The following is a 13,717-nucleotide window of genomic DNA, read 5'->3' on the forward strand; positions in this document are numbered from 1 at the left end:
AATTTTATTTTACTGGTGTCTGAGCAGTTTCCTTGATCACTAACAAAGGCACATTTTCTTTTTGTTGAGGCAAATGGACTGAATCTGGCCCAAACTGGGAATTCACCTAACAGTTCATATTTTCTTGGCTATAAAGGGTGCTTACAGAGAGAAAGAGCAGGATAGATGAAAGAAATAAAATAAAAATTGTGGCTTGTGAAGTCACAGTGTCAAAGTGTCAAAGGTTAGACAATGGGATTCTTCAAAATAAGCTAGGGATTTAACTGAAGAAACTTGAGAGTCAGGAGATGACAGCCAGCTCTCTGCCACTCTTTGCTCTTCTACTCTTGAGTAGACCCTAGCACAGAGAGCCTGGTTCACAAACAGCAACAGCTCAGATTCTTTGGCTTGGAATAATTCCTTAGGGATCCAGAGCCACTAAAAAGCTTCCTGATAGTACTTCCATGTTGAATAAGGTCAGCACTGAATCATTCCATACAACATAAAACTTTATTGAAGAAATATTAATGGTGAAAAGCTAAGCATTTAAAAATTAGGAATGAAGCATGTTCTCAACCCCTTAATTTATCTGATTTGATTGCATGGGCCATGATTTATGTCTAATCACTTGATAAGTTCAATATTTCTGCTGGATCCTTTTTCATACAGTACAAGAAATGAACGGCCACAGAACTCAACCAGTGTTACTCATTTGCTCAACATTTATTCCTTTTCAGGAACCGTAATTCTTTAGAGTATGACTTCAACCTACATTTAGACACATCCAAATTACTGCAATAACTATAAAATCACTGGTATAATTTTAAGATGTTGGGTTTTCTCCCAGAGATTATTTGTGCCCTGTCCCAGACATCTTTTATGAAAAATCCTTTCCTTAGGATTTTTTCTCCTGAGAAGCTGAGAGGCTTCAGGAACAAAATGTAAACAATGGTTATCTGCTACTGTAGAATGCAACAGGTGGATCTGTGATTGGTCTTACGTGGTTGTTTCTAATTAATGGCCAATCACAGTGAACTGGCTCAGACTCTGAGACAGAAGCTTTTGTTATCATTCTTTCTTTTTCTATTCTTAGCTAGCCTTCTGATGAAACCATTCTTCTATTCTTTTAGTATAGTTTTACTGTAATATATATCATAAAATAAGAAATCAAGCCTTCTGAAACATGGAATCAGATCCTCGTCTCTTCTCTCATCCAAAGACCCCTGCGAACACAGTCACAGTGCACCTCATAGACTTGACTGAATTTACTTATAAACACCTCTCTGATATTCTCCGTTTGGAGAAATGAGATGTAGAAAAGGTAAAACCAAACTGGTCAAAGACATGCACTAAGTCCTTCATCTAACTGAGCACCTTCTATGGCTGAATCTCCAGCTCTAACAGACCTCCATCACACTGGATTTACAAACCAAGCCTCAAAGAAGCTCAAGCTGGAGAGCCAGACTAGGAACAGCAAACAGCCTGCCCCCCTCATTTGGGCAAGTTCAGAGAGGCAAACTGCTGAGAACAACGACCAATTTCCATGGGCAAGGCTGTAAGGCCGTCTAAGTTCTGCTGCACCCAGATGAGGAGCCCCCCGAGCTGTACTCACACTGATGCGCTCCTCCCTGTCGTCAATGCGGACTTTGTCCTTCTTCCAGTAGATGGTGGGCTCGGGGTGCCCCCGGGGCGGCTGGCACTCCAGGATCGCAGGCTCCCCCGCTGCCACCACCACATCCGTCGGGTTCTGCCGGAAGTCATCCCGCAGCACTGCAGCAATAAAGGAAGGAAAAGGGGGGAAAAAATAATTAACAGAAGTGATGGCATTGTAAGTGGAGGAAAAAGAATGTAGAAACACATAGTATTAAACAAACAAGTCTCAACCATTATTACTGGATGACTTTGCTTCTTCTTATATTGACTGTAAAAGATCTCAAAAATGAAGCTGGGAAGATATGCCTTTTTGTCCATTGGAGTCAGACTTCGCACACAGGAAATTTGCCTTTTGTTTTCCTTTTTTTTTCTTCCAGATAAGAACACTGCTCTGTATTTAAGTTACAAAGATGTGTAGCACCCATTACTCCTCTTAAGTTTGACAGGATCACTTTCCATCATTAGAAAAGCAGTTCTGTAGGTTGGGAGTTGAGTACTTTTCACGACAGAAAACAACCTGCTGAATATCTGCCTTCTGTGGGTCTCCGATTCCAGCACAAGGTAACAAAGGGACAGAATTAATACTGAACTGCAGAGTTACACCTTGGCCAAGGGCATTGCCATTATTACTGTTACTATTGTATTTCTGGCACATGGATGCTAAAATGGTCACCAGTTCTGAAAGGTGTCAAGAGAAATAAAACTGATAGTAATACACTTCCAGCATATTTATTTCTTCCTTCTATATTTTTAGTTCTAATATTTCTGCCACCTTGACCAGCCCTATCCTACTACATTGAAAAGAAAGAGCATTTAAATCACCAAGCTGTTTGAGAACTAAATTAGGCTACACAGACTGGCTTCTTATGTAAATCAAGCTTCTGTAAAGGATTAGGTCCAACTAGCTGGCTTCAGTGTGTTAGAATGACATCCACTTCATCCTTATTCTTCCGTGTGTGTCCTAGTCTCTAGGTTAATTGACATTCTTATAAACATAAAACTGAAAATAGCTCTAGATGAGCTACTGAAATAGAATTTAGGGCATTGCCCCTCCTTGAATTTCAGCTAAGCATGGCTTTCATTACAGCTTTAAAACAGTTCTCGCCCTTAATGGAACCAGGGCCCTCTGAGAAATTAGAAAACACTGTATCCTAGTGAAGGGGCAAGTCAGGAAGAGTTCAGCAGAAATTGCTCAGTCTCATTTCATAAGCAGAGATAATTTACTGCTTTCAATGTTAATAAAACGTGCCCCATTTTAACACTTGGAACTGAATATTTTTCTCTTCTGTAATAAGCCAGAAGAAAAATATGATTAATACATAGAAGAATTGGTCTCTGAATAGTCTGAGGTGAGTGGGCTGTATGTATCTGGCACTCGAAATGACACGGAGGTAACTTTTTATTGTTCTCCATTTTGGGATACATAGGTAGATCCCAGAGGAAGGAGGGAATTAATTGGAAGTTAATTCCTTTTCTAACACACACACACAAAGAGTGACTATTTAGGTCTCGCTCTTGAAGCATAAAATAAAAGTGACAGGAGGCAGCTGGCAACAAATGCATCTCTGGCAAGAACTGTAGTCTTCTGAGGTGACACACCCAACAGACAACAAAAACCTCAATCCCCAAATATTTCTGAAAAATCCAAACCTTCTGATTCACAATAATCAAATTGGCAGAAATTGAATTTCTACAACTTCAAGATCAAGTGGAAGAAGTAACTCATGCAATGCACAGCACAGAATTGTATGATAAAGATCATGGGCTGCTGACTATTGGCAGTACAATACTTTGGAAAGCCAAGAAAGTCAATATCATGGGAATGTCAGCGAAAGAACCAGAAAAAAGTCTTAAAAAATTGTGGTTTTTTTAGGAAAGCAGCTTCATATGTCTCTGTGATCCCCATGATACACAGGAAGAAAAAGTACTTCTAGACAATCCGATGCTCACGTTTGTAAAATGGTAAATAGATAAAAATAAATTTCTGTTACTATTATTACACACAAAATAAATATTATTTTTATTGGCTTTGTTCTACATGTAATTACAGAACTTCAGTGCAAATCCATTAGTGGAAAATCCCCAGAAAAATCAGCAGATCCTACCACATAATGGCTTTATATTCCTGACTCCTAAGTGCTGGCAGCAATATTAAGGAAAGCATTTTCCTTGAACATTTCACACTGCTGTATGAACCTGACAAACACAGTTTCTTGCAGTGATACACAGCAAATTACATTAACTTTCTCTGAATCATCCCAGCAACTGTGTAAGGCTCCAATCAGCCTCAAAATATGAGGCTAAGAGGTGATTTGATTTTATCACATTCCTTTACCCAAAGCCGCACTGCGAAACTGGCTTGAATAGAAGACAAAATTGATGCTACAAGCTTTTCTTAATCTTGCTCTGTACCTCAGCACATACCTGAATCTTGAATAGGTATATCTCACCATTTCCATCTAAAGCATTCTGTATTTTGGAGGGAAAAAAAAAGGTTGGAGAAAAAAGAAAGAGGGGGAAAAAAAAAGCAGTGACAGAAAGGCAAAGATAAGAGAAAAATGCATGAAATATAAATTAAAGTGAGAAAATAACTCTGAGAGGAAGAGGGGGAAGACTAACTTTAGGGAAACAAAAAAAGAAAAAGCCAGGTAAAGGAAGGCAAAAAGAAGAATAAAAGCAGAGAGAAAAACAAGGTAAAGAGCAAAGGCAGACATTCCTGTGATTCAGTATTTTAATGTAATCTAACAACAATGAAATCAAGCACAGACATTAATCTGATCAGCCCAATCACCTCAGAACATCCAAATACCACCCCAAGAGAGAGGGAGCAGGGAAGAGGAGGGCAGAGCATGAGCTGGTGAGCTTGGCTATTCTCCTGGAGTGGCACAGGAAGCCACAGAAGGAAGAACCATCAGCTGGGAGCTGAGTTCGCATGTACTAGCACAGTAAATGGAAAAGCTGCAGCACATCTTGGTGCACTCACCACACCTAATGGTACAACCATCTGTGAAAACAGAAAACTGATTGAGAGCTGCAGAATATTCGTCAGCCAATTATCGACAATTGCTAGGTAGTTCCAAATGACTATTAGTGTGCCTGAGAAGACCCTCTCCCCACACAGGCACAAGGCTTTTGTTCACCTGAGAAGCCAGCCCTCCTCAGGGCCCTTTTGGCAGGGCACAAACACTAGTGCTTTATAAATTGAACACAAGCAGCACCATGTTGCCATCAGCCTCCTCTTCCTCATTCTTTCTTGGATGTTCTTGCTTTGCTTTATTCCAATTTTGGTGCTTGCATGGGTGTTTCCCTATATTTTTGGGTGTTACCTCACATTCTTTACTGTGAGGGTGGCGAGGCCCAAAGAAATTCTGGATGCGCCATCCCTGGAAATGTCCAAGGCCAGTCTGGGTGGATCTCTGAGCAACCTGGTCTAGGAAAGGTGTCCCTGCCTCTTCCTCATTTTTTGTTGGATGTTCTTGCTTTGCTTTATTCCAATTTTGGTGCTTGCATGGGAGTGTCCCCTATATTTTTGGGTGTTGCCTCACATTCTTTGCTGTGAGGGCAGCGAGGCCCAAAAACGTTCTGGATGTCCGATCCCTGGAAATGTTCAAGGCCAGCCTGGGTGGATCTCTGAGAAACCTGGTCTAGGAAAGGTGTCCCTGCCCATGGGGTACTGGGTGATCTTTAAGACCCCTCCAGGCCAAACTTTTCTCCTATTTTATGACTAAACAAGGGGTGTCAAAGGGGAAGATGGCCCCCCAGCCCTGGGAGTGCAGCACAGCCGTACCTCAGGGGCTGCTCCCCCCACCAGCCCAACAGCAGCACAAACACCCTCACGTTTCAAAAGGCAAAACCTTGCAAGGGCAAAAGCTTCCAGATGGCTGAGCCCCACTGTCTGGAAAGGCACCAAGGGACAGGAGAGCTGCAAAGAGCAGCTAAAGCCTGCACAGAGCCTACAACGGCGCTGCGGACAAAAGTTAATTAAAGTTTGATCGGTCTCTTTGTGGCTCAAACAAGCTGATGCTGCTCAAACAAGAGAGATGGCTGCAAGCAGTCATGGCTGTCTTTAAGGCAAGCAAAGCCCTGCACAGCCATTTCCAGGTAGCCAGGATTGTAACCAGGGAAAGGGAGCACATCCAGCAAGGGGATAAACACACGGACATGCACCTGCCGGAGCGAGAGATGAGGGGAAGGAGCAGAAAGAAGTCCCTGCTCCCAAGGCAGCTGCTAACCAGCACCTGCCAGCTCAGGCCCAAATCCAGGCCTCAGTCAAACTGAGGCTCATAAACACAGGGAATTACATGGAAACTGAATTAATTTCCTCAGCTGAGGTTCCAGCAATTTGTTTAAAGGAAGTGGAGATAAAGGCACGATGTTTATGGGGTAGGAGGGAAGGTGGCGGGGTCAAAATTATTCTAGGCTAGATATCCATGCCTTAATCCTTCTTTCCAGCTTTTAGGCCCTTAGAAAGAAAACATTTTTATAGGATTTACATTTACATGATGATTACAAATAACCATCTGTCTGCTTCCACTTTTTCAATCAGGTCCATGTCCCACGAGCCCCCAGCCTGTGGTCAGAGCAGCTAAGCTGGAAGGAAGAAGTGGATGCCCGTCAGGAGGCTTTGGGATAATTGCATTCTTCTCCCACCAGCGCTTGTCTCTCTACCTCCTCCCCCTCTGTGTGCATGGTGAACATCTGAAATTGCCGGGAACAGGAGGGAGGGAAAGAGTATCTTTGTTGCCCTTTTCAATGAATTATAATGTCTTAAAACACAGCTACATCTGTTGTGCTGACTAGAGGGTATAAAGAGATATCGAGTAAATATTAATGCGCTTCTGTAACTTGGGTCCTGGCAGCTCATCTTCCCCCTCCTGTCCTGTTTTGTGCTTATCTCAGAATTATGTTATTCTCATAAAAAGATTTTACACAGCCACATCAGTGATGGTTTGGTCACCTGCCACACCACAGGTAGGTCTCTCCTGCTCCAAGGCACTTCCCCACAGGCATTTTCCTAAATCCTCATCTCTCCACCACTGCTTTGGCACTTCCCCCCTCTGATACATACTGATATGAACAATCGACATGAGTTATTAAGTCAAATAACTGCCCAGATGTCATGCAGTGGACAGATTAAAGGATTATTATACTTTAGGTAGCATATGGTGCAGGGAGGTATTTTAGATCTTGACTAATGTGTATGATCTGCTGAAATGGTCCCTGAGCAAGCTAGCACTACCTGCTGAAACAGGGTGAAAGGAAAAAAAAAAAAAACAAGGGGTCACAGACAACTTCCCTTGTGAAGAATAATAACACACTTTGTTTGAGGATGCTGCTGCCCAACCTCTTTGTTTCAGCAGCTGTCTCTGCCTCATTTTGCAAGAAAAAATGTAACAAAAAACACCCAACCTTGGTAATAGTCGTAGGCAAGACTCTCAGGGAGTTCTTGAGCTCCCTCTGCATGTGCAGAGGAAAAAGGTGCAGCTATGAAAAAGCTGCCACCTCTAAAAACCTATATTATAAGAAGCTATACATTTTCTCCTCCTGTTTTTCCCATCATCTGCCTATCTCCTGATACTGATACTGCCTAACAGACACAAATGTTAGTTAATACACCATGATTCAAATATGTTCAGTGAAATGACATCCCAAGTCCATGAGAATGATTTTCAGAGCGTTAGGATATTTTCAAAGAGTCTAGCAGCTTCAACAATGTTTGATTCGTAAGGTTCCTAGAAATCAAAGTAATGACCAGCACAGAGACACCTGCATCAAGGAACAAAAGAAGAATCTTTTTCCTTGCCAATTCAGCAATTTTCTTTGGCTTCGTCCCTTTTTCTCACTCAGTATTTCATGTGCTTAACCAGTACTTACAGATCAGGGTAACTTTGTAGGCCTCAGTAAAGACAAAAATGTGGAGAAAACCCTGACACATCCTCTACAACTTCTAATGGTTCATATACACAGATATAGACATACAAAATATTATGATGAACATTAATATTTAGATGTAAAAGTGTTGCTTCTAAAGACAGAATATATTAAATGAGGTGAACAGAGAATTACAGTGTTGAGGTGGGTGAAGAGATGGAGACATTCCAAATGGAATCAGTAGGAGATAGCTGGCTTTTTGCCTCTCCTCATAATTGTACTCTGAGGTGTACCCCAACTAGCTGACTTTATAAAGGTCAGAAAAGAAGTCCAAGTTTTTCCTTTCTTATTTACAGCACACACTGCCAGGAGTCAGACTTTGAAATCTTTCTAGCCCAGTTAAGGACACTGCTGACCTATTTTCCCTTTTTACACAGGTACACAAGTGATAGTTATTGCAGACTTTAGTTTATGATTTCTTTCTGATTTTTTAAAGGCTGCTATTTGGCTGAATTAGGCATATGCAACATAGCCTGAATATACTTACTGCAAAATTGTATAATCTCCTTGCCTTTCTTGTGATTCACTATGATCACTTGAATGCAATCTGACACCTCTATAATTTTTTTTTCCTGAAAGACTTTATATGACTACTAGATCACATGAAGGGAGGAGAATTTTCTAATTTAGAACATAACATATTTATGTTTAAGCCTCCTGATTGAAAACAAAGTTCTATCACCTGTCTTCCTTGCAATGAATCCCCGGTAACCTTCTCCCTCTTTTTTAAACTCCCACCTCCTTCCACCAGCAAATTCTGAATGCTGCAGTTAACAGTCAGCAATCTCATTACCCATCTGCTATAAATCTTCAAAAGCATCACTGTGTTTTGACAGTCAAGAAAGGCAAAGGGAAGCAATAAGCATAACCAAGTATTCTTTATGAATGCAAATATCCTGAAGACCACATTGAAGTAATTTCAGAAATCTAAAGCTATACAACGTAATACGTTGAAAAATTTTCCCTAGGATACAGAACAGATTTCTTTTTTCTTATTCTTAAAGCATAATCAGTCTTGATGAATGCACTGCACAGATTGCTAATGTGAACAAGAGGCACATTACTAGGAGTTTTATTTCACTGAAACTGAAAGCCCAACTACTTGCTTAAAGTTCAGAGGCTTTTCTAGAAGAACTGCTACCATAATTATAGGCAAGAAACTTTTAAAAAGTGCATGGTCTGCTGTAAGTCTTAAAATTTAACAAGGATCAGACATTTAGTAGTTTATCTCAGATCTGAAGATAGCTTTTACATGATCTTCACTTTTAATGGACTACATATTCAGAAAATCATGGGCACTACCTACGCAAAAAAAATTATTTATTTTTTTAGCAACTTATGTGAATATCAGCTGTGGAAGCAAACACAACTTTAGGAAACACCAGATGAAATTTGAACTGACACTTTTTCTGTCACTTTTATGTCAGAATGTCTTCTTTACAGCAGGAATATGGGACAAGTTTCACCAAAAGCACTAGAGACTCAAAATCCCATCAATGATGCTTCCCTCCCAACAACAACACAGTAGGGAAGATTTAGGAAAAGCAGAAATCCTCCACAATGTCCTAGGCTACTGTTATAAAAGGATAGTTTGGACTTTGCCCATTTGACTTTGGTTGTCAACCAATCAAAAAAAAAGAAACTTAAAGGAATTATAAATACATAAAAATTTTCAAAAGCACCGTCATTCAGAAAACCTCAGATGTTACTGATATACAAACAAAACTCTGGTAGGAGATTTTCACCATGTGGTTGAGAAGAGCACATATAAAACTGCACTGTACATTTTGAGTCTGTGTGTGCAGCAGAAAGACTCCCCAGAAAGGGCAGATTTAATTAGTGAGGTTCAGAAAGTACGGTATATTAACATTCAGGTTTGCTGTTGTGAGTACAAAAGTTGCACTGCCAGGTACCTGTAGCACTTCATTAGCTCAACCTAATGAAAGTTACCTAGAGTTTGAGACATTGACCAATTGCATTTTTTTCTGTCTCCAAACTGAAGCTGGTCCTCCTACAACCACTTCAACTCCATCAGTCCCCTGAGCTTCCAGTTCCAGCCCAGCCAAAACACCTAAAATGCACATGTGCCCTCAGTAAAACAAAGGAATAAGAGCAGCTGAGAATCATGAAAATGAATACAAATGAATGAATATTTCTTCTATGAGAAATATAGAATGTTACATGCTTCATTTAGCCAATATAATACAGACTGCAATCTCAGAGCTCCACTGAAGTGTGAATAGCCTCTAATAAACTTCTTGTGTACACATGCACAACACATACACAACAGCTGGGATGCTTTCCCATCTTGGCAGGGGGCACTGCCACATTACTGCTATACTTCAGACACATTAGGCAAAGCATCAAACAAAATAGGCCATTGCCCAATACAGGAATCCTCCTCCATCCATCCTCCATTTCCCCAGGCCCAACCATGGTCTCTATCTTTTCATTATAAGCTGAAACTCATCTACTCAATTTTTTGTGAACAGGAATTATTTTTTTTTGTGCTGCTCTCTTCAGAAGTCAGGATTGGAAATGAGATATTTGAGCAGACATAGCAAGGCATGTATTCCTCAATAAGCTTTTGTAACTCCATCACGAGGGGACTGTGCAGCCACACTTCATCACACATGGAGCGTGAGATGTGCCCACAGCTGGTACACAACACCAGTGGGAGCTGCCTGCTGCTCCTCAAATACTTCCCTGCCCATCCTGCAAACTGTCCCCATGTCAATTTTGAGGTGCTTGCCAGATGCCATTTCAACAGGCTCCATAAGGCTGGCTGGCCTCATGTGCTCTGTCCCACAAACAGGCATGTCACAGCACACAGGCTCAGCAGCAGCATCTCCTTCTGGATCTGACCTTCAGTCACCAACCTTCTGAAAGGCTCAATGGTTTCCACTTTTTATAGAATTTGTCCCAGCAAATACAGAATGAAAACTGGAAAAGCACAAAATGTGCTCACATGGCTGTTACTGAGGCATGTCCAGTCAGCATGTCCAGGCACTGTCACAGACATCTTTTATGAAAAATTCTGTCCTTAGGATTTGTCCTCCTGAGAAGCTGAGGAGGCCTCAGGAACAAAATGTAAACAATGTTTATCTGCTGCTGTGGAATGCAACAGGTGCATCTGGGATTGGTCTCATGTGGTTGTTTCTAATTAATGGCCAATCACAGTCAGCTGGCTCAGACTCTGTGCAAGCCACAAGCCTTTGTTATTAATGCTTTCTTTTTCTATTCTTAGCTAGCCTTCTGATGAAATCCTTTCTTCTATTCTTTTAGTATAATTTTAATATAATATATATAATAAAATAATAAATCAAGCCTTCTGAACCATGGAGTCAGATCCTCATCTCTTCCCTCATCCTCAGACCCCTGTGAACACCGTCACATGGCCCCCTCTGAAAGAATTTACGACAAAGCCCCACCTCTTAAAATTCCTCTATCACTTGTCTAGATATATCACTACTTATTATTGTAATTCAATATTATTTAATAACATTCAATAAATTAAAGAAGTAGGGATGCATGGCCTAGAGAAACTGTTCCTTAGAGCATCCACTCTGTCACCTCTTAACACAATAAAAACTTTTTCCTATGTTAGGGTCATTTTTGAAGCTTTGTCATTGGATTCTTCCTTCAAAAAAGGAATTTCAAAATTTTTGAAATTTAAGAATGGACAAAAAAAAGTTAGAGGACATGTTTTCTGTATTATCTTGACAAATGCTAAAGAATTTATCTGTCAATTATTATTGTATCATTCTGCATAATAAATTTAAAGTTTCCAGAGCTCTAAAAACAGAAGGAGCAATGTGATATGTAGAATCTACATTATAAAGTGCTCTTAGGATGAAGTAATTTCAGTTCTGTCAACACATTATCAACTAGAAATAATCCACAAACATCTAGAAAAAACAGTAGTTTTCTATGGTCTAAACATGAAAAGAAAGCCTCAGTTTTCAGATTTTATTCAAAACAAAGCAGAAACTAGTGTAATTTACCAGTAACTTTTTGCAGTTTTGATCTGTTCAAACAGTACAAGGAATTACTCCAATACAATAGGAAATATTCCACTTACTCTCCCACTTATTTTCAAAAGTAAAAAAAGAATGCAAGAGTTCACATTTCCCTCATTATTATTCAAGACACCATGCAAGAGGAAAGAAAAGAAAAAAAAATTAAAGAAGCAGAAGCAAAGGCCAACTGTAATAGCCTGAAGCAACAATTTTGAAAGGGGAGCTTAAGCACCCAGAGAGAAACCAGAAAGTGCATGTCCAGCTCCAGCCACCCTGTGCTGTGCCTGAGATTGCAAATGACCTTCAGCTGAGGGCTTAGACTCAGACACACTCTTGAAAATACAGCAGCATAATAGCTGGGATTGCAGTAAATGTGAAACTTTTTTTCCCCTTTTTTTTTTAACTAATATCACTGTCCCAAAGTACTACTTCATCTACAACAAAATTTACACAATAAAAATAAACTATGAGTACAAGAAAGTAGAGTAATAAAATAAAGACCCCACATGCCAAAGATCCTTATAAACCCTTGGTGCTGAATATTCCTCTGGCAGTTCAGTACAAGAGAAAATCAGGATAACCACAGACCTGCTGACTCCTTTAAAATAAGAGAAAACTGACAAAGAGCACACCACAACTGTGTACCCCACAGCAGGAAAGCAGCAAGAGAGCAAGCTGAGATATGCCTGTGAAACAGCCTTTAAGTTACTCAACAGCTGGAGGAGCCCTTCCTAGGAAGGGCTCACATTCCTCTGAAGGGTCTGACAGACCTCTGTTAATCCCACTTTAGAATACAAAATCCATTTTACAATCTATCCTCTTCCTCTTACCTCCCTTCCGACTGCAAGTGTAACAAAGACTCTGTTCTAGCTCAGGCAATATTCCACAACTAAATGTTAAACAGGTTTCACATTTAAAGCAGGTTTCTGTTTAAAATGTTAAACAGAAACCTCCCAGCACATTTAAGTCACTCGTTTCCCTCCTTAGCATGGATTTTAACTAGACACACACAGTACCTGGGTCTGTAGTTTCCACAAACTAGCTAATCTGTGTACATTTATAGAGAAACTGTCATTCTTTGATTGCACTGGAAAGCAAGAGGCTATACCAACTAGATAAAATATTCAAGCACCATATGATAGGCAAAGCACAATATTGAAAGAGGCAGATTAGATTATCAGACTCGACAGGATTGGATGGAGGGAGTTTTTAGCCTCCACCACAGTATTCACCTGGGATAGACTTTAGGCCAAATACTACAAACATTTCCTTCCATGCCAATTAGGAAAGGGGAAAAAAAAAAGCAACAACTCCTGTTGCTGAGGATCTTTAACCCAGATCACTCTACTGACCCAGTTCACAGCCCAGATTCATAAACAACTGAGAGAATGACAGAAGCAGAGGAAATAAGTGGCCAGGAGAGAATAGTACTACTTAAAGCAGATTTTCCAGCAAGGAAAATATGTTGTTAAACTATGCAATATGCTTCCCCTTATTTAGACTAAGGAATTTAGAAAAAGGAATATATAAAATGCAATAGCTCATATAACCAGTGAATGCTGTGGGATTTCTCTGAGATCAGCAGAACTGGAAACATTCTGTAGTTCACTTGTGCAGCTTCAATTAAGGCAAATTGAATTAAACTCTCCCTCGAGGAGGACCTCTGTAGCTCTGCTCCTCCTTTTCTGAACAATTCCAGATGTAGGTGTAGAACATTTTCAGTTTCTCTCTGCAGAATTCCACATGCCTGCCTGTGCTCACATTCATACAAAGAGGAGAACTTTTGTGGGAGAAGACATGGGGCACTAAACAATGATCAGTCAATAGCTGCTACACGTCTGATTTTACAACTTAATTCTGTTCACAGGTGCTTCCTTCCTTCCTTAGGAACAGACAGATCTGCTGGAAACAACTCAGAAGAGATTAAACACTTCTGCTGCAAAGAAATGGAAATCTAGTACTGTGTGGCTCATGTGCATGCCAAGTGGCACTTGGTTTTCCCTCATATCCAGAATTCATTACCTGCTTAAGAGTTCTTCTTTGCTCTTCCTTTCACCTACTCAATCCAAGGTACTAATCAGGCTTCCTTTTCAAATGCCAGCAGTACCCTGACTTCTGTTGCAAGGAATCATCCT

General features: G+C 40.4%; 1 protein-coding gene across 1 annotated transcript in view; it reads right to left on the reverse strand.

Annotated features, from left to right (window-relative positions):
• ROBO2 (roundabout guidance receptor 2) overlaps window positions 1-13,717 on the reverse strand; it is a 435,712-nt gene that overhangs the window by 143,424 nt on the left and 278,571 nt on the right. Inside the window, exon 3 of the mRNA XM_058822747.1 lies at window positions 1,592-1,749. Within this exon, the coding sequence (XP_058678730.1) occupies window positions 1,592-1,749 (158 nt within the window). The remainder of the gene's footprint in view (window positions 1-1,591; window positions 1,750-13,717) is intronic.

This window comes from Ammospiza caudacuta, chromosome 2 (assembly GCF_027887145.1).
Source record: "Ammospiza caudacuta isolate bAmmCau1 chromosome 2, bAmmCau1.pri, whole genome shotgun sequence".
Lineage (NCBI taxonomy): Eukaryota > Metazoa > Chordata > Aves > Passeriformes > Passerellidae > Ammospiza > Ammospiza caudacuta.